This window comes from Gymnoscopelus braueri (assembly GCF_963280865.1).
Source record: "Gymnoscopelus braueri genome assembly, chromosome: 5".
Taxonomy (NCBI): Eukaryota; Metazoa; Chordata; class Actinopteri; order Myctophiformes; family Myctophidae; genus Gymnoscopelus; species Gymnoscopelus braueri.
Window position 1 is genome coordinate 7,388,629 of NC_137606.1, and position 20,392 is coordinate 7,409,020.

The 20,392-nt window shown below is 39.5% G+C and overlaps 1 protein-coding gene across 1 annotated transcript in view; it reads left to right on the forward strand.

The window, feature by feature from the left end:
* The window catches only part of arhgap42b (Rho GTPase activating protein 42b), a 156,526-nt gene that overhangs the window by 28,827 nt on the left and 107,307 nt on the right, over positions 1 to 20,392 (forward strand). The window contains exons 2-3 of the mRNA XM_080428319.1: positions 6,119 to 6,214; positions 17,634 to 17,695. Of these exons, the coding sequence (XP_080284445.1) occupies positions 6,119 to 6,214; positions 17,634 to 17,695 (158 nt within the window). The remainder of the gene's footprint in view (positions 1 to 6,118; positions 6,215 to 17,633; positions 17,696 to 20,392) is intronic.

Sequence of the window (20,392 nt, forward strand, 5' to 3'; positions counted from 1 at the left end):
ATCTGCTATTTTAGAAAAATCCTGAAACTTTTAGCTAATCTTGGAATATATATATTTTTAAAGGTAGGGTAAGTGATTTTCTTTGGTTAAAATAAGTGTTAAATAGCTCTATATTGTGATAGTACTCATTGCTATAGAGTGTTTGTTCAGTAAAAGGAGTCTCCTTGTCTCTCCAGCTCTTTAATAAACAGAAAAAACATTTTCGTTTCAGTTTCAGTTTCATTTCCAATTTTATCCAATCAGGATAGAGAACTCAATCAGGATATAGATTAAACAAGTGAAATAGGAAGTGATGACACTAAGAAATTAGCAGGCAAAATTGGAACTGGAACAAAATTTGTACTTTCTCCTCATTGGCTGAGATTTTGACACCTACCGGAAATTTGTTTTTCTGTTTATTAAAGAGCTGGAGAGACGGGGACACTCCTGTTACTGAACAAACACTCTATAGCAATGATTACTATCAAAATATAGTGCTTTAACCTTTTAACAAAATACTTTTTGTTTTGACCCAAAAATATCACTTACCCTACCTTTTAAAGCGAACACTTTGTGAAATATATTGTTCCAGGGACCTCCAGAAGCAAAGATTTAAGTTACAAATGTTCGCTTCACAAAATGTATATTCAAAGATGTTTAAAAAAATGTCAAGATTTTTCATATATAATAGCAGATCTACAAGCTCGTAGCTCTATGAGCTTGTAGATCTGCTATTTTTGAATAGCCAAAGAAATCTGAAAATGACACGTGCGTTCCCGGTCTTAATGGGTTAAAGAAAAAGGACTGGCTGCTGACACAATACATCTACTGGCAAAAAGAAGACAAAAAAAAATCTATTTTAGAGATGCTCTTCGTCCAAACACCACAGCGCTGCTAAAACATGGAAATAATGTGTGTTGACAAATACAGTGGTTGTAGACTGTGAGAATGCCTTTTAAGTCCGAGGCTTAACCTATGGTCTCATTACCGTGGTTTATTTATTTATCTATTTATTTGTATTGATTTATATCCAGGGCCATAGGGTCATCGATAAATAAAAAATAAGCCTCTGTGTAACTGGAACAGATTCTATAACACATTGATTTAATATGTGACCCAGAGAATGGTGTGCAAGGGAACATTTTATGTTTTTTCTTTTTCTCTTCTCTTTCTTTAGTTTTTTACAGAAAGGAATACATTCACATAAAACTTTTCTTTTGTGAATATGTAACGGTGTTACTCAATATGTTAATTCATTATTGCTGTGTTGTTGTGTTTGGCATTCTGTTAAGTAGCCTACAGCAGTGGTGTGTTCTAGGTTTTTTCGGAGGGCATAGGCCCACTGTAATTATTACCTCCCACACGCGCACATGCACGTGTGGTCGCCGAATGAAATAACCGCTCTACGGTTAAGTAGTTTAGTAGTGTGAATTACTTCAAAACTCCAATGGCCAGTGGTCATTATCACCTCAAGACAATAGTCACACAATACGCCACATTATCACATGAAAAAGGCTATTTTGAACTGAAGTTTACATTCTTGCTGCACCCAGCCCCTCCTCCTGCGTATCAGATTACGCTTCCTCGGTTTTTCGATGGCCACGAAATCTTTCTGCAGGTCACACTACGTATATAGCGTAATACGGTGGAACACACCACTGGCCTACAGAATATTATATATGCTTTCTGTCGGGCAGACACTTTTTATCTCCTTTTAGTTTTTGTAAAAGGATGCTCTACTTCATCATAGAGTGTCGCACAAGAGTAGTGAAAATAGCCGATCTACAAGCTTGTAGATCAGCTATTGTCACTACTTTATTAATAATAATAAGAAAGTAACAGGTTTGGACGTACAAGGTTTCCACCCGGCAGTGATGATGTTAAACCTCCCTGACGGTAGTGAGACCACATTTTAGTGCAGGGGAGTCCACAAAGCAACACATATGTATCTATCCACTAGGCCAGGGGTCTTCAAGGTACCCTTATAGCTGAGATAGAGATGAAGCAGGGACCCCCACACTACATACTGTGTAAAATTGTGTTGCAGATTAGTGAGATTACACTTTTTTCTTAGATTACATAGATGGCTTCATAGACTTATTTGACAGCACTATCATCAGTAGTGTATGTTGGATTCATGTTAAAGGAGTAGTTCACCCAAAACATTACATATTTTATATCAATTACACACCCCATGAAGCCTTGAATTAATGGAGATGTTTTTTTTGTTTTTGTCGCATTCTGAGCCATCCTGAGCCAATAATTAAGTCAATAAAATTGTCTCCAGTTATCAAACTATTGTAGATTTTCTATTTTTGGCTAAAGTTTGGCTAGTGTCCAAGTTGTTAATGTACAAAAAATAAATCCTATCACTCCAAGATTATGGCAGCACCCCCCCCCCCCCTTTAGTAACTCTGAGGACCCCCTGTTGAAGACCTCTGCACTATGCGTTACTTAAATAAGTGTGTGGGATTATTTTACTGCTGCTTCCACACTAAGCACTTATATATATAACAATGACCATAAATGTATAGTTTAAAAATATCTTTCTAAATCAAGTGGATGGCAGAGTTCCCACCACAACTATAACAAATTGCTGTCGGGCAGAAACCTCTTATCTCCGTACTATAACTTTTTGTGTTTTTTTGGTAAATCAATGCAATACTTGATCATACTGCAGAGTCACACTAAAGCATCAAAAGTAGCAGATCTGCCAGCTTGAGCTACTTTTGCTACTTTACTTTTGGGTCTGCTACTTTAGAATTTGAATCCTGAAAAGTAACAGTTTTGGACCCGACAGAGACAAAATGCAACGGTGAACAATACAGTTACAGTTGTCATTATAGTTATAGTGCTCGGTGTGAACCTGGCTCAGGGTCGAGCTGTGTCCATTCAGAGTTTTGAAGAAGTAATGAGCCAAAAAAGCGTCAACACAAGGAAGTGACCCCTCTTACCCTCTGACACCTCCCAAATGAGTCCCACGGGTTCCCAAGTAGTCACGCTACTGTCATAGTGTAAACAACATCACTAAGGCCATTTGTATCTTGTCTAACGCAACAATGGGAACAATACAATTACTAATGTTAGAATTAGTATTCTAATTGGTATTAATCGATGCTACACGTAATATCAGACAGAGGCTTTTTTTTTACTACACATTTCTTATTGCTTTTCCCTGGTTACCAGGTGGAAATAATTAGACCCTGATTAGGATGACTGGATTGAACCAGCAGTGCTCTGGTTGCCACAGGCCAGAGCTGATTCCCTCTGTTGATGATGCTCATAATCTGAGGTAATGTTGTACATTACTGTACATAACTGAAATGCCCAGTAGCGCTTTGGAGGAATGCTCTGAATGCACACGATTTGTATTGGAATTTAATGTAAGGATTTACTATACGCACAGCCATAGGCGATTTTTGCCTCTGCCAGCAAGGGGGCAAAGGAAATATATGAACATATATGTTTTTATATAATATGCAACACACTGTATATGTTTATCATATATGGGACATGTTCAAAATACATATATGTACATATATATCCATATGTGTGACATTATGTGGACATATATAAGCTATATGAGACATATATGTCCCATATATCCACATATATGCACATATATGAACCTGAATATGGCATATATGAAGCATATATTCTGCATATACTTGCCATATATTGGCTAAAATTATATATATATATTTTAAAATTATAAAAAAAAGAAAATCGTCTGCCGCCAGGGGGGACAATTGCCCCCCTATAGAATCGCCACCGTGCACAGCTTCTATATAAAATGATGTGTTATTATCTCTGCTGTGTGTGTGTGTGTGTGTGTGTGTGTGTGTGTGTGTGTGTGTGTGTGTGTGTGTGTGTGTGTGTGTGTGTGTGTGTGTGTGTGTGTGTGTGTGTGTGTGTGTGTGTGTGTGTGTGTGTGTGTGTGTGTGTGTGTGTGTGTGTGTGTGTGTGTGTGTGTGTGTGTGTGTGTGTGTGTGTGTGTGTGTGTGTGTGTGTGGCAAGAATAGTAGAATTTGAAAAATAGACATTCCTGGTCCTCACATGGTTGTTTTATGGTTGAAAAAATATGTTTAGAGATGGTTTACGATTAGAAACATATTCGGGTTGCAGTTATGTTTAGGATTAGACATTTAGAAGTTTGGTTTAGGGATTAGAGATAAGAGTGATGCCTGATTTATTTTTGGGGTTTTTTTCAATCCTATTTAGTTGACCTTGTATTTTCAACTGTACTTCCATCGTCACCTTGCTAAACTAATGGCCTATGTCATTTTTTTAAAAGTTTTTCAGAAAAAAAAAAAAACTGATCCAAACAAAACTATATGATATTTCTTAATCATTTCACCCAAAATGTTTATAACAAATTATGACTATTTAAATAGAAATAACACTGTCTGTCAGTTATGTAACACAAGAGATTTAAATAGGATTACATCTGACTTAGGCCAAAACATTTTTTTTTTTTTGCCTAAATCAGTAAATAATTTGACCTAAGTCACAAAACCATGTGACTTAGTCCAAAAAAAATCCTATTTTGGCCCAAGTCACACTAGGGAGTTAGGCCATTATACTAAAAGGGGAGGGAACAGCATGATCCTTTTCAATTAGGAGATTTTACCAGAGGTGGCCAGTGTCATGAGGAGCTGACTTAGCTAATATATAATTTTCCTCAAAAAATGACTTAGGCCATTAGTTTAGCAAGGCGACGATGTGCTTTTTCTCTGCAAACTTCTAAATAAAGTATTCAATCAATCAATCAAAGTTGCGTGCTGGTGTCGTACACCGGAAAATAGACGATCTACAAGCCCACAACGTGTCACAGTGTGATGCGGTGTGAGCTTGTAGATCTTTCAGGCTTAAATGTAAAAAATATGCATTTTTCGGTTTTAGGATTGCGGTTAGAATTATTATTATTTTTTTTTAAATGGCATTCATAAAAAAATCATAAAAATGTTGATGTCCTCACAAGTATAGTACACCTAATACAAAGTATACCTAATACAAACGTGTGTGTGTGTGTGTGTGTGTGCGCGCGCCTCATGGTGACGCTATACCAGGACTCATTCACTAGACAGACGTTTGTATAGGGCTGGGCGATATGATCAGTAGATGTGTCATAGACTATTTGTAATGGATAACAAAAAAAAAACATTTCACTGAACGTCTACAGGCTTGAACTTGGACAGTCCACGCCACACTGTGACAAGCGCACACAGCTGCTATAGAGAGTAGACAGACAGTGAACTCTTTGTAGATCTGCTATTTAAATCAAATATGTCTTATTATTAATTAAAACATGGGTAATGAATGATGATGATCTAGGACTGTGGTTCTCAAAGGGAGTTACGGGGACCCCCAGGGGTCCTCAGGGAGGGTACCAGCCTACCAGGGGGTCCCCAGCGAATGTAGTTAATACAGCATCACACTCATTTGAACCGCTTTAACCATAATTTATACAAATCGTTGACATAAAAAAAACTCAAATCTTTGTTTATGGAGATCCCTGGTACAAAATATTTTTGATATGGGAGTCCGCAACCAAATACATATCATTTTGGGGGTCATTAACATGAAAGCATTTTGAGAACCACTGATCTAGGACTCTCCAAAATCCTTGGATCTCATTTTCCTTCACTCTCTAATTGTTTCCATCAAGTGTGAGATTGTCCTCAGCATGTAGTTAAGCAAAAGTGTTTAGAGACTGATTGTGAGTCTAGCTTCTCTTGGGAACATTTTGACAGAATGCTGCCTGTGTGAATGGAGACATTTATTAGGGTTTAGCCATTTGCACACAGGACCAACAACAACTCTCTTGCAAACTTTCCAGAGAAACACAATGAATTTAAAATTGGATTAATATAGGGAAGATTTATGAAGCCATGATATTCTAATGCATTTTTCACTTCGTAAGCTTGTATAGCTGCAATTTTTTGAAAAGCCAAGGCTAAAATCTAAAATGACAGAAATGCTTTCCCGGTTTTAATGGGTTAATATACATGTATATACAGTACTGTATAAAGCGTATACAGCGCAGTCTATGCATGTGCACTAATTGGCCGTGTGACCGGCATGCCCCCCATGCTTCATGCATAATGGAGGCCGTGACCTTTCTCCTCTTGTCCTGCAGACCTCTCGGCAGCCGTCCAGAAGTTCTCACAGTCTCTGCAGGAGTTCCAGTTCGAGTGCATCGGAGACGCCGAGACCGACGACGAAGTCAACATCGGTCAGTTTCAGCAGCTATATGCCAAAACCCTCTCTGTCTCTCTGTATCTCTGTCTGTCTGTTTCTCTCTCTGTCTGTCTCTGTCTGTCTCTCGCTGTCTCGTTCTCTCTTTCTGTCTCTCTGTCTCTCTCTCTCTCTGTACAGTATGTCTCTCTGTCTCTAGCTGTCTCGTTCTCTCTCTCTGTCTCTCTGTCTCTGTCTGTCTGTCTCTCTCTCTCTTTCTGTCTGTCTCTCTCTCTCTCTCTGTCTGTCTCTCGCTGTCTCGTTCTCTCTCTCTCTCTCTGTCTCTCGCTGTCTCGTTCTCTCTCTCTCTCTCTCTGTCTCTCGCTGTCTCGTTCTCTCTCTCTCTCTGTCTGTCTCCCGCTGTCTCGTTCTCTCTGTCTTGTTCTCTCTGTCTCGTTCTCTCTCTGTCTCTCTGTCTCTCTCTCTGTCTCTCTCTCTGTCTCTCTTTCTCTGTCTCTCTGTCTGTCTGTCTCTCTCTCTCTCTCTCTCTCTCGCTCTCGCTCTCTCAATTCAATTCAAAGGAGCTTTATTGGCATGCATGAGAAAATGATAAGTTTGCATTACCAAAGCAACAGTGGAACCAAACAATCAAAACAAATATAATGTATGTACAAACAAAAGGGAATAAATAAAGAGAGCTGTGTTGCATTGCAACATAGAGAAACGTACAAAACCATAGGAACATTAGGAAGTGTGCATTGTGCTGTCAGAAATGGTTATACATCCAACGTAGGAAAGGTTACCTGGGGATAAACCTTTGAAAGCAAATGGCAGCAATATTTCAATGTTTTGCATTCACTGGGTATGAAACCTTTAGGACAAAATACCAGCATTTTTTTAAAATCTCTCTCTCTCTCTCTCTCTCGCTCTTTTGTACTCTCCCCAATTAGCTAGTTACCCAAATGTTGACCTTTCGCTGGCATTTCCTCCATAGCTGCTTCCTGTGGAGCTCCTTCGTTCTCATTGGACGATGGTCTCCTTCAACTAAACTCTGGAGCAGGAAGAGCTCAGTCTCCTCCTGGCCCTGTACCAAGTACTCCTAATATTTTTTTGTAAATAAGTATCTAATAGTAAATAAATAATATAATTCCGTAAAGGGTGATTACAAGAGGCTTGTACCAAACTGTCCACAGGCTGAGTTGATACTACAGTAGTATCGCGTAGCCAGACAACTATTCCACAATCTACGAATGCTATGTATAGAGTCTTGAACTTCACCTCCCGAAATCCGAGAGAGGAAGCTGGCACCTCCGTTCACGGACATACATTTTAAGATATCTTTACATTTCATTTTTTAATTTCCATTTTTACCTAAAGATGATTTTGATTCATATTAGGATAAATTTGCACGACTGTAAAGACGAAACGGAAGCGGGAGGAGGTTTCACATCCGGTTTATACTTTAATCATGATAATCAAGAGCTTCCGAGTCCCAGACTGTATGACCGGAAACATTAGAAAATTGAGGGAGGCAACAGTCTGGCCACGCGAGACTAATACTACAGTGTCACACAAAAGTAGCAAAAATTGTTGATCTACAAGCCACGTCGCACACGTTTTGAGCTTGTAGATCTGCTATTTTTGCTTTTGTGTTTTTTTTTCAATCCTGAAAAGGAACATTTTTTTCTGGCTTTTGGGTGGTGCAGTGATAAACGTGCCTGCCCACCCACCGCGGAGGTGAGGTTGTGGGTTTGAATTCAGCCGGCTTTGTCAAGTGTCTACACAAACACAATTGCAGTGGTGTAAAGTAACCAAGTTTACTCAAGTACTGTACAGTTTTGAGGTGTTTTTACTTTACTGGAGTATTTCCAATTTTCAGTACTTTTACTTCTACTCCATTACATCTCAGAGGCAAATATTGCACTTTTACTCCACTACAATTATTTAAAAACTTTAGTTACTAGTTACTTTATATATTTTTATTATTATTACAAAACATACATTAACCACTTCAGCCCTATATATATTTTGGCCATTTGAAAATAGCCGATCTTCAAGCTCACAATGCGTCGCGATGCGACACATTGTGAGCTTGTAGATCTGCTATTTTCAAAATATTTTTTATGAAAACTTGTGAAATGGGACATTCTGCAGAATGAGTACTTAATGCCAATACTTTTGTACTTTTACTTAAGTAAATTCTGAATTCTGGACTTTTACTTGTAATGGAGTATTTCTATATTGCAGTAATGATACTTATACTCCATTTTCCCCCAAAAATATTTAAAAAAAGTAATTGAAAAAACACGGTCTCCTCACGTATTAGAAGGACAATATCAGTCACCAGAACCAAGGACGGGTGTTTCCGATGAATCTAACATGGTTAAAATGGAGTTTGAAGTTACAATGGGTTTGTATAGGAAGGGGGCGTGTCTGATAAAATGAATATCAAATATCTAAATACTGAATCAAGCAACTTAAAAACTTGTCGGGGAGGCTCGCAAAAGCCTTACTAGTCGATAAAATGACCAAATGTTTTGGGGAAAGTGAAATATCCCTTTTAAGTACAATATTTTTGTACTTTTTCCACCACTGTACAATAGTACACTGTACCTACGGGCTGGGGCGGCACTTGTCAGCAGGGAGGGTTGGGAGAGAGGAATAGGACGAAGGCTCTACATGGGCAACTGGCGGCCGGGGGGCCACATGCAGCCCCCACCTTCACTTAATGTGGCCCGCAGGTTAATATCGGAATAGTATATTATTGATTTCAGCTGTTACAATTACTGTATAAACATGCAAACATGACCCGCTTTAATTACTTCAGTCTATAGTAGTAGCTTAATGACTAGTATTACAATTCTACTGTCTTTTTCATGTCCAATGTATTTGTATTTAAGTTCATAACATTAACATAAGTATAACTAAATGCATTTGAAATAAAAAAATACATTAAAATTAAAAATTATACTTTTCATGATTCCAATTTAAAAAATTGCAAAAAAGATCTACAAGCACATCTACAAGCTCATCTAGACTACAAGCTCTACAAGCTCTACAAGCTAGACTACAAGCTAGACTACAAGCTCAAAACGTGTCGCGGTGCGACGCGTTTTGAGCTTGTAGATCTGCTATTTTTGCTACTTTTGTGTGACATAGAATAGTGAAGTACGGCATTCATAATACGGAGATAAGAGGTGTCTGCCCAATGTATGTGGCCCTCTGGAGTGAGTGTGGAAATATATAGTGGCCCTCTCCATCATCAAAGTTGCCCACCCCTCTACTACATCCTCAGCTCCTCCTCAGTCAGTCGGATACGACAGCAGTGACAACGCAGAAATGTGTGTGGGGAGGAATCAATTGGCCTAACGCTTAAATTGGGGAGAAAAAGGACATATGAGGGTTTCAGCCGACAGCGGCGATATCAGTTCCAGGAAAGGCCAGTGGTGTAAAGTAACTGAGTACATTTACTCAGCCTATACAAAGCCAAAGTGCAGTAACTACGAGGGAGAAAAAACAATCACTGAAAAATGGGTTTAAAAATGATTCAACTAGTCAGCCAAATGAGATATCGGCATATAAGTGATATTACACTTATTGTCTCCGCCAGGCCGAAACAATGACGTCTTTTTTTTTTTCATTTTTTTTTTTCACAAAGAACCAGGAGATAACGCGATCCAAAGATGTACGGCTCCATTCACTTCAATGTTAAAATAAAAACGGAGAACAAATTCCCTGTTTTCCTATGTATTTTTGAGCGAAGCATGCCATTTTCAGCACAGTGATACCCCCAGTGATCAGCAACCATCAGGGGGATCGATCATACTGGAGATAAATATTCTGTGACTACTTGAAAAAGATAAGGGAATCGCAAAATCCTGGCAGAGGGACCACACAGCCAGAAATAAGTCTTGGCAGTGAATGAGTTAAGTAAAACATGCGAGTACTTTTTCCACCACTGGGAAAGGCGTTGCCATCGACTGCATGGCATGTATAATTCATGATATTGATTTGTTTATGATGCTACAGCCCCATATCTCCCCCCTCCCCCCCTCCCTTTAACGCCTTTAACCCTTTAAGACCGGGAATGCGTCTGTGTGTCATTTTGCCGCGCTATGAGCTTGTAGATCTGCTATTTTTTTGAAAAATCTTTAAATATATATATTTTTTAAAGCGAACATTTGTATAAAATATGTTGTTCCAGGGACCCCCCAGAAGCAAAGATTTGAGTTACAAATGTTTGCTTTAAAAATATATATATATTAAAAAATGTGCACACATTTTCACGATTAAAAAAAAAAAGCAAATTTACAAGCGCATAGCGCGGCACTCGGTGCCGCGCTATGCGCTTGTAGATCTGCTATTGTAGCGCTTGTAGATATATTTTTTGCCCCAAAGAAATCTAAAATGACACAGATGCGTCCCTGGACTGAATGGGTTAATTCATGCTTTTAAGAGATCAGAGGGACTAATTGTGATGGGTGTCAGAGACTAATGGAGGTGTGAAGTCCTCTGACCTCCCCAACGGGAATATTGTCGCTGTCGAGCAGAAACCTCACATCTCCATAGCACAGCGGTAGTTCTCAAACTTTATCGTGTCAAGGACCCCTCACGTTGATATCGTATGTGGCCGCGGACCACTGGAAAAATATGAACATATTTTTTGCCAAGGACCCCCTGAATAGATTAGTGTTAAAATTGCAAAATAATTTCAACAAGAATTTCAAAAATCGATGTACGCGCTGTGAGCTTGTACATCTGCAATCTGTGTCCTAACATAAATCAAAGATAACCAAAGCATTGGTTTATGTTAAGCTAGCTGCTTATCAGAAATAGGAATTCTAAAATAAAATGTTACAAGGAGTAGTTCACCCAAAAATGTGCTTATTTTCTGTCAATTACACACCCCATGAAGCCTTGAATTCATGGAGATTTTTAAGTTTTTTGTCGTATTCCTGAGCCAATAATTTGATGATCGGGTGAGTATCCCGATCATCAAATCATCAAAAAGACTCCTTTGAGTCTCCTACCGGATACATTAGCATCTTTCCGCCGGTAATCAAATTATTGTCTCAGGAATGAAAATAAATCTCCATGAATTCAATGCTTCATGGCATGGGGTGTGTGATTGATAGAAAATAAGATTTGTACTCCTTTAAGACATTAACCTGGCAACACTGCTGCTAATTATCCTCATGCAGCTCCAGGCATGCCGACATGGAGACTTTTTCAGATTCACAGTCAGTGGTGGAAAATAATAACAAGTTAAACAAGAGGTGAATTGAGCAGCAAATCTTCGGATCACGATATCTTGGGTTCTGAAAATTATTAAAAAATAAATAAATAAATATATATATATATATATATATATATATATATATATATATATATATATATATATATATATATATATTTTAACTCGGGATAACTCGTTCTTGGCACTGAGAGAGTTAAGTACAGTACTTGAGTAAATGTACTTAGTTACTTTACCCCACTGATCACAGTCCATCTGTATGGCCTAAACTGGCCGCCAGCCGCTTCCTCTCAGCACGGAGGAAATTCATCTGAATTCCTAATCAACAGTTCTGTCTTGTTTTTCCTCAGCACACAAAAGCCTGCTGTGCCCCTTGTGTGCCAAACAGGGGCTTGGAAAAGGCAATTATGCTTATTGGGAAAGCACGGCTCCAAATCGGAACCTCGTTATAGGTTCTAACGCGCCTTAATGTTAGGCGGTGTGTGTGCCCCACTCATGTCACATTGTATAGAGCAGCGGTTATTTTTGACTAGCCAAAATGAATAGCCAATAGTGATTCTACATTAACTTACTTTTGCTGGGGTCCCCCGGAAACCCCGTCAAGGACCCCTGGGGGTCCTCGGACTCCACTTTGAGAACACTTTTTGTAGAAGACCGTTAGTTCGCTTCTAGGGTTGCCGACTGTCCCTTGAAATAAGGAATCGTCCCATATTTCAAAACTAAAAGTCGTGTCCCTTATTTGAGCTTGTAGATCTGCTGCTTTTGCACGGGGTGTTCCGTGGACAAATGGCAACTTAAGTTTTTTCTTAAAAAAAAAAAAAAAACGTAAGATTTAGAAGACGTATATATTCAAAGATTTGCAAAAAAAAATAAGCAGATCTACAAGCACGTAGCGCTAAATTCGGTGCAGCGTTACGAGCTTGTATATCTGCTATTTTTGAATAGCCCAAAGTATAAAATAACGGTTACGGCTAAAAGAAAACGAAAACGACACACATATGCGTTTCCCGGAATGGATGGGTTAAATGACAGAGACTGTCGTTTAACCCACGACAGTCTCCGTTTGAGCAGGTTTGTGACAACGGAGCCGCAGGCATCCTGTCGGTAGGCATTCTATTGAGTTTCTAACTCGAGGCAGCGGGGAATTCATTTGGAGAGGCTTTAATTAGGAGCTCTGTGGGGAAAAAAACAAACGCCCGGCGCAAGCAGCTGAAGGAAAAGCCTGGGGATCTGTCTCAGCCCTTCGTCTACGTGCAACAACCATTGTGATAATTGCAAAAATATCTTAACCCATTCATTCCGGGAACGCATCTCTGTCATTTTAGATTTCTTTGGCTATTCAAAAATAGCAGATCTACAAGCTCATATGAGCTTGTAGATCTGCTATCTTTGAAAGTTTTGTGCAAATCTTTGAACATATCTTTTTTAAAGCGAACATTTGTAACAAAAAAATCTTTGCTTTTGGGGGGTCCCGGGAATAAAATATTTTACAAATGTTCGCTTAAAAATATATATATATATATTTAAAGATTCACGACTTTTCACTCAGTGCCGCGCTATGAGCTTTTATATCTGCAATTTTTTTAATCTAAAATGACAGATATGCTCTCCCGAATTGAATGGGTTAAAAAAAAGAAAAACAGACTGGGTTTTAGTTGTGTTTTAAAAGAAATAAGAGTGGCAGCAGACCTGCACTTTTCTAGGAGTTTGTTCCAGATTTGTGGTGCATAAAAGCTAAATGCTGCTTCCCCACGTTCATCTTTTGGTTTTATTCAACGTTCGGTGAAACAGAATGCTTTTCCTCACATAACAGGCCATACCGCGATAAAAAAAAAAAAAAAAAAAAAGAAGGGGAAAAAAAAGTAATAGCTTGTTGAAAGCAATCTAGTGAAAGTGAGCATTTCGGCGTGACATCGCCACAGACTCTTGTCACCTCACTTTGATGGCGCCCAGGTCCCCATCATCACCCCGTAACATCAGGGATCCCATATGTGCCGCTAGACGGGTTCACCTGACCTCTCTATCGATCCCACTCCATGACTTCCCCACGGTGACATTCACAGTCCAGCATCCAATCAATGGCAGCCGCAAGATTGATGTGTCTGTAGAATTTTGTTTTAATTTTTTTGAAAAGTTCCAGGTTTCCTTCTTTTCAGCCGAAGGTCACTTGGGGGGGGGGGGGGGGGAGTGGGGCAGCGAGTCAGACGAGCTGAAGATCTGGAGCTAAAGAGCTGAGGGAAAAAAAATCAAACCGGTGAAGAAAGGGCAACACACACACCTGCTGCCTGCAGCTGGGGCTTGAAAGTACTTCCAATAAGAAAGCCCCTCCTTTACGCCCCCAAATTCATCAATTATTTCGCATGAAGGCATCGCTACCGCTCCGTCTCGCTCCACCGGACGGAAAAAAAGGGGGGGGGGGGGGGGGGGGCGTGATTAACCCATTAAGAACGCATCTGTGTCACTTTTTGATTTGAGCTAAAAAGCTTTCTTTTACACTTTGGCTATACAAAAATAGCAGATATACAAGCTCATAGCGTGGCACCGAGTACCACGCTATGAGCTTGTAGATCTGCTATTTTTGAGAAATTGTGAAAATGTGTGCAAATCATGGAATATGTATTGTTTTAAAGCGAACATTTTTAACTCAAATCTTTGCTTCTGGGGGGTCCCTGGAACAACATATTTTGAGATGGGGGTCCGCGGCCAAATACATATAATTTTGGGGGTCCTTGACATGAAAAAGTTTGAGAACCACTGACATAGAAACATACGTTTTTTTTCAAAAAAAACTGTTTTTATAAAACACATCTTTTCTAAAAGACATTTAGAAGACCGAACCTCAGGCCTTAATGGGTTAAAAAAACAACAACAATATCTCATCTTTTTATTCCTCCCCCCCAACTGAAGCCACATTTTCGTGGAGGTATTAGTGGAGAGTGATTCTGTTGGGGGCGATTCATCAGATATGTCGCCGCCGCTCGCCTTTTTCCATTTTACTTGGTGAACGATATGCAAGTTTTGTAACCCCCTCTCTGACTCCCATTTCCTTTCCGCGGCAGCTAATCTTGTCCCATCAGCGGCTACCAGCTGTGCCCTTTACCCCCCGCCACGCTGTGCCGCTGGTGATAAAGAAGCCACCGGCGTTAACCCGTTAAGACCGGGAACGCATCCGTGTCATTTTAGATTTCAACCACTTTAACCATTATCTTATACTTTGGCTATTAAAGAATAGCAGATATACAAGCTCCTAGCGCTAGGAGCTTGTATTTCATACATATTCAAATCTTTGAATATGTATTTTTTTTAAGCGAACATTTGTAACTCAAGTCATTGCTTCAGGGGGATTCTACAAATGTCTTCTAAATGTCTTCTCTTCAGTTTATTTTGTTTCTCTAAGGTTCTCGAACCTTTTCATGTCAAGGACCCCCAAAATTATATATATTTGTCCACGGACCCCCATCTCAAAATATGTTGTTCCAGGGACTCCCCAGAAGCAAAATTTTAGTTAAAATTTGTAAAAAAATATATATACATATATTCGAAGATTTGCGCAAATATTTCACGATTTAAAAACAATAGCAGATCTACAAGCTCGGTGCTGCGCTACGAGCTTGTGTATCTGCTATGTTTTAATAGCCCAAAGAAATCTTAAAATGACACAGCTGCGTCCCCGGTCTTAATGCGTTAATAGGGGGGAGGGGCCACCGGCCGGCCCACCGCCCCGCGGCGGGATCACCGGCACAAAATCATTGCTCTCTGATGTGTGTGTGTGTGTGTGTGTGTGTGTGTGTGTGTGTGTGTGTGTGTGTGTGTGTGTGTGTGTGTGTGTGTGTGTGTGTGTGTGTGTGTGTGTGTGTGTGTGTGTGTGTGTGTGTGTGTGTGTGTGTGTGTGTGTGTGTGTGTGTGTGTGTGTGTGTGTGTGTGTAATAACTATTTTGTAATAAGTGTAGATGTTATTAAATAATACCTACACAAGTCTCGAGCTCTTGTTTCCTTAGTTCAGTATTTAAAAAATCAACGGACACACTTAACCACTTTCACTTTCAATTAATATGCTTTTTTTTGTTTAAATAACAAATAGCCAATCTACAAGCTCACAACGCGTCCCTATCATTTATGAAAAAACATAAAAATAAATAAATATGGAGATACAAGGTTTCGGTCTCTCTCTCTCTCTCTCTCTCTCTCTCTCTCTCTCTCTCTCTCTCTCTCTCTCTCTCTCTCTCTCTCTCTCTCTCTTATGGATATAAATAAGTAAACAGTGATTCTCTGGCAAATATACGGACATTGTATTTGAACACATATGGACAAACCCACACCTTGACATGAACACACAGATTACACACATTTATCAATAAACCAAGTGTAGCGATATGGAATGGAAAAGTAATTAAACTCGTCTTTCTCTTTTGTCTTCTTAAAATTGCTAAAGTACTTGGTATCAATAAAATTGATTATATCCATTACAAAACGATTCGATACGATTATTTGCATTGTAAAACGATTCGATACGATACAAAGTCAAACGATGCGACATTTCAAATCGATATAGTAGATTGTTGAAAATTAAAAACGATTTTTCGATGCAGTTACTATATCGTTACACTTACACTTTTTATGCAATTATCTGCCGATTAACACATTCCATGCCAGCGTTTAATCTCATAATGTACTCACCAGTGCCAGCGTTTTATTGTTGTTTTTTTGTTTTTTTCACGTCGCCATAGACCTCGTTAAAATCCTTAAGATTGAGCTCTAAACTGTTTGTAAACTCAGCTGAGATCCTTCTCCGTCGCCCAGTGAAAACCCCATGCAAAACGCAATCTCCATCTTGTAGTTAGAACGGTTTATGTTAAACAGTGATCAGCGACGAGAAAAACTACAAAGAGAAAATGACGTTTCAGTGTCCACTTTAGAATGGAGGCAGACGGGATCGGCAAAACCGGAACCCGGATAATTCCGTTTCCGGTGGTGCTACCGGAAACGGAAGTGTATAAAAAAATTCAGAAAGTGCCCTTTTTTTTTTGAAAAAAAAAATACACCACTTCGCGTAGATCTACGCAATTGGCACGTGGCGGCTTTAAATAGGTTCGCGTAGATCTACGCGATTGGCAGTCAATGTGTTAATATCGGGAGGCCGATAATATCGGACATCCCTAGTCTATATGCTACCACTAATCATGAAAACTAACAGTTTTGAACATATGAGGTTTCCACACGAGCGACAGAGGCGATTTTGTTGAAAAAGTGGGGTAATAATCAATGGCTTTCATTCAATGCCAGACCCGTACTGTCGAGTTATGCTTTCAGATAAAACGGTGTTGGCGTGAATTTATGAGGTTCACAGATGTGCCGCGCTCACCAACTACAGGGCCAGGGGGGGGGGGGGAGAAACGTGTGCGTTTTAGCACGGCGGGGGAATTGATGGCGATGGCCAGAGGGAACGTCCAATGTTTACAGATTGAGTCATTGACTCATCCTTCATCCTACATGAGCTGCATGCAATAAACACCAGGCTAATTATGCAGTACAATGCTGCGGATCAATATTTATTTGCTTAGTGATACGCATGTTGACCTCTGCAGTGGTGTAAAGTAAGTACTTGTACTCAAGTACTGTACTTAAAGTACAGTTTTGTCATATTTTTTACTTTACTTGAGTATTTACAATTTTCAATACTTTTACTTCTACTCCACTACATCTCAGAGGCAAATATTGTAGTTTTACTCCACTACAATTATTACTAGTTACTTTATAGATTTTTATTTTTATTGCAAAACATACATTAACCACTTCAGCCCTATATACATATTGGCCATTTGAAAATAGCCGATCTACAAGCTCACAATGCGTCGCATCAGATCTGCTATTTTCAAAGGATTTTTATGAATTTTATACATTTGAAAACTTGTGAAGCGGGACATTCTGCGTAACGAGTACTTTTACTTTTGATACTTTAAATACATTTTGATACCAATACTTTTGTACTTTTACCCAAGTACATTTTTAATTCAGAACTTTTACTTGTAACACAGTATTTCTACATTGCAGTATTGGTACTTTTACTTAAGTAAAATATTTGAGTACTTTTTCCACCACAGGACCATCACTTATTCGCCTTTGTTATGAATATTCATTATATCTCGCAGTCGTATTAAATTGATTTTTTTTTGTCTGTGTTTCATCCCAGTGGTTAAATGTATGTTTGTCTGTGTTTTTTCAGCCCAGTCATTCAAAGAATTCTCCCAACTCTTGAGCACTGTGGAAGAAGAGAGGAGGCGCCTGGTAAGGATGCAGTTTTCCTGTTACATTATTCTTTCCTTGCTTTCGCTTAAACCATTGGCTCTCAAAGTGGGGTCCGGGGGCTTGGGAGGGTTCCAGGGGGTCCCTAGCAAAAGTAGTTAACTCATTCACTGCCAAGGGCGACTTATGGCGACTTTTTTTTACCAGGTTGCAGACCTGGTGCTTAGATACACTCTAGCTAGTAGTGACTTTTGCGTGACTTTTTCCTCATTGGCTTTTTTTTTAGCCAATGAGGGCTCAATGTACTCTCAGAATATGGGATCTAAAGACGACCCACAATACTGTGTTCGGCCACTGTATGTAACCAATTTTTTTTTTTTTAGCAGCCTGGTATAATATGACTGTCATATCTTTTTTTATTTTTTTTTATAATAAATCTTTGTTTATTAATGTTATAGCATCGATACAATCGTAGTGTTTTCGCCAATTATTTGGGATCCCACTTGCAATATCGTTGAATCAGTGGTTCGGACAAAACGATCATGACGGATGTCGGTGTCTGTGTGATGAATCTGGCCTTCTCGCTCCACACACACTTATCTTGAGGAGCTGTTGAACTGTACGTTTAACCCATTCAGTCCGGGAACGCATCCGTGTCATTTTTAGATTTCTTTGGCTATTCAAAAATAGCAGATCTACAAGCTCATGGCGCGGCACCGAGTGCCGCGCCATGAGCTTGTAGATCTGCTATTTTTGAAAAATCGTGAAACTGTGTGCAAATCTTCGAATATATATATTTTGTAAAGCGATCATTTGTCATTTGTCAAATGTTTGTTTGTCAAACATTTGAAAAATGTCTTCTAAATCCTGTTGTTTTTTGGCCGCCGATCCCCATCAAAATATGTCGTTCCAGGGACCCCCCAGAAACAAAGATTTGAGTTAAAAAATATAAGTATTCGAAGATTTTCACAAATGTTCAAGATTTTTCAAAAATAGCAGATCTACAAGTTCAGTGCCGCTCAGTGCTACAAACTCAGTGCCGCGCTGTGAGCTTGTATATCTGCTATTTTTTGTATAGCCAAAGTATAAAATAATGGTTAAAGTGGGTAACATCTAAAATGACACCGATGAGTTCCCGGATCGAATGCGTTAAGGAAGATAATGCAGAGCCTGGATGTGACACTGGGCAGGGTGGCCTGTGTCCCTCAAACTGCAGCAGGTACGAGCTGTTAGCGTCCCCAAGGGCCACCGCCAGGAACCAGGACAGAAGGCAACGTGAGCAATGGTGGCAGGTGGACAATTTAGTGCACAATTAAATCTCTCTTTGCAGTAAATAAACAGTACCGACTGAAGACACAGAACAGGGGGTTGGTACACACAAGAGCAAAGCAAATAACTAACAAAACCAGACTATCTGGAAACTACGTTAAACATTAAACCTATGCCCTAGCTCAAGGATTCCCAAACCTTTCAGGCCGCGTCCCCCCAAAATAATCATTTGAACTGGGGACCCCTCCAGCCTGACAAGCACTTTGTAGGCATTGTAGGCATTACATTTAGTTTGACTCGGTTTCACAGATAAACATTGTGAAAATAGCCGAACTACAAGCTCGGCTTGTAGATCGGCTACTTTCACAAAGTTGTCCTCTTTCTTACGTAATATTTGACAATTTGGCCAATTTGGTATTAAAAAGGTCTTAGAAGTCATTACATTGTGACTTTAGAAATGTGCAGATACCCTGTATACACTTATACTGTATGTTGGTTTGTTTACTAATTATTATTAAGCTAATCATCTGGGGACCCCCGTCCCCCCAAACATAATTTGGAGACCCCTCTGAGGGTCCCGACCCCCAGTTTGGGAGCCACTGTCCTATAGCCGACACCCATGATAAGCGTGACACTTTATGAAAATAACCGATTTTCAACTTAAAATGTCACTCAATTAAAAACTGATTTTTGCTAGACAGTTATTTTAGTTGAGTGATGCAGCTGTGTGATGGAGTATACATTAGGCGTCATCATAGTCATGAGTCATGACAAGGTGACTGAACTATACAACAAAGGGAAGGCATCAGACCAGGAACCCAAACATACATACATACAGTACCGGGTGGGAGGGTGCCAGAGCTTCTTGTAGGGCGTAGCGTCTTATGATGGAGCGACTAAATGTTTGCAACTATCAGTTATTTTCTTAGAGATTATTCTATCAAATACTTTGTTGATTAATTGAATAATGGGCAAGCCATTTTTTTTATAATTTGTTACACATTTTTTTTAATGTAACTCTATTTTATACTTCATCTCACAACAGTGTCACACTAAATGTTTTTTTTACTGCGTTGTGTGTCTGGTCAGGGTTTACCTCTGGATGGAATGCGGTCGCCCTTGGAGACCAGATAAAAGATCTTCCCGGGGGGGTTTTGTTGTGGTGTGTGCTGTTGACTGGCAACCACAGCCTGGCTTTTATCGTCTGTCGGGTGGAAGCCTCATATGTCCAAAACTGTTACTTTTCAGGATTCAAATAAAACAAATACTGTATCAAAAGCAGCATATGCACAAGCTCGAAACGCGCCGCTTCGCGCCGCTTGTGGATCTGCTGCTTTTGATACTTTTGTGTGACGCTGTAGTGTGATCAAGTAGGGCGTTGTTTTACGAAAAAAACACACAAAGTTAGAATATGGAGATAAGAGGTTTCTGCCCGACAGCACCAATGGCTTCCTGGGTATGATGTTTATC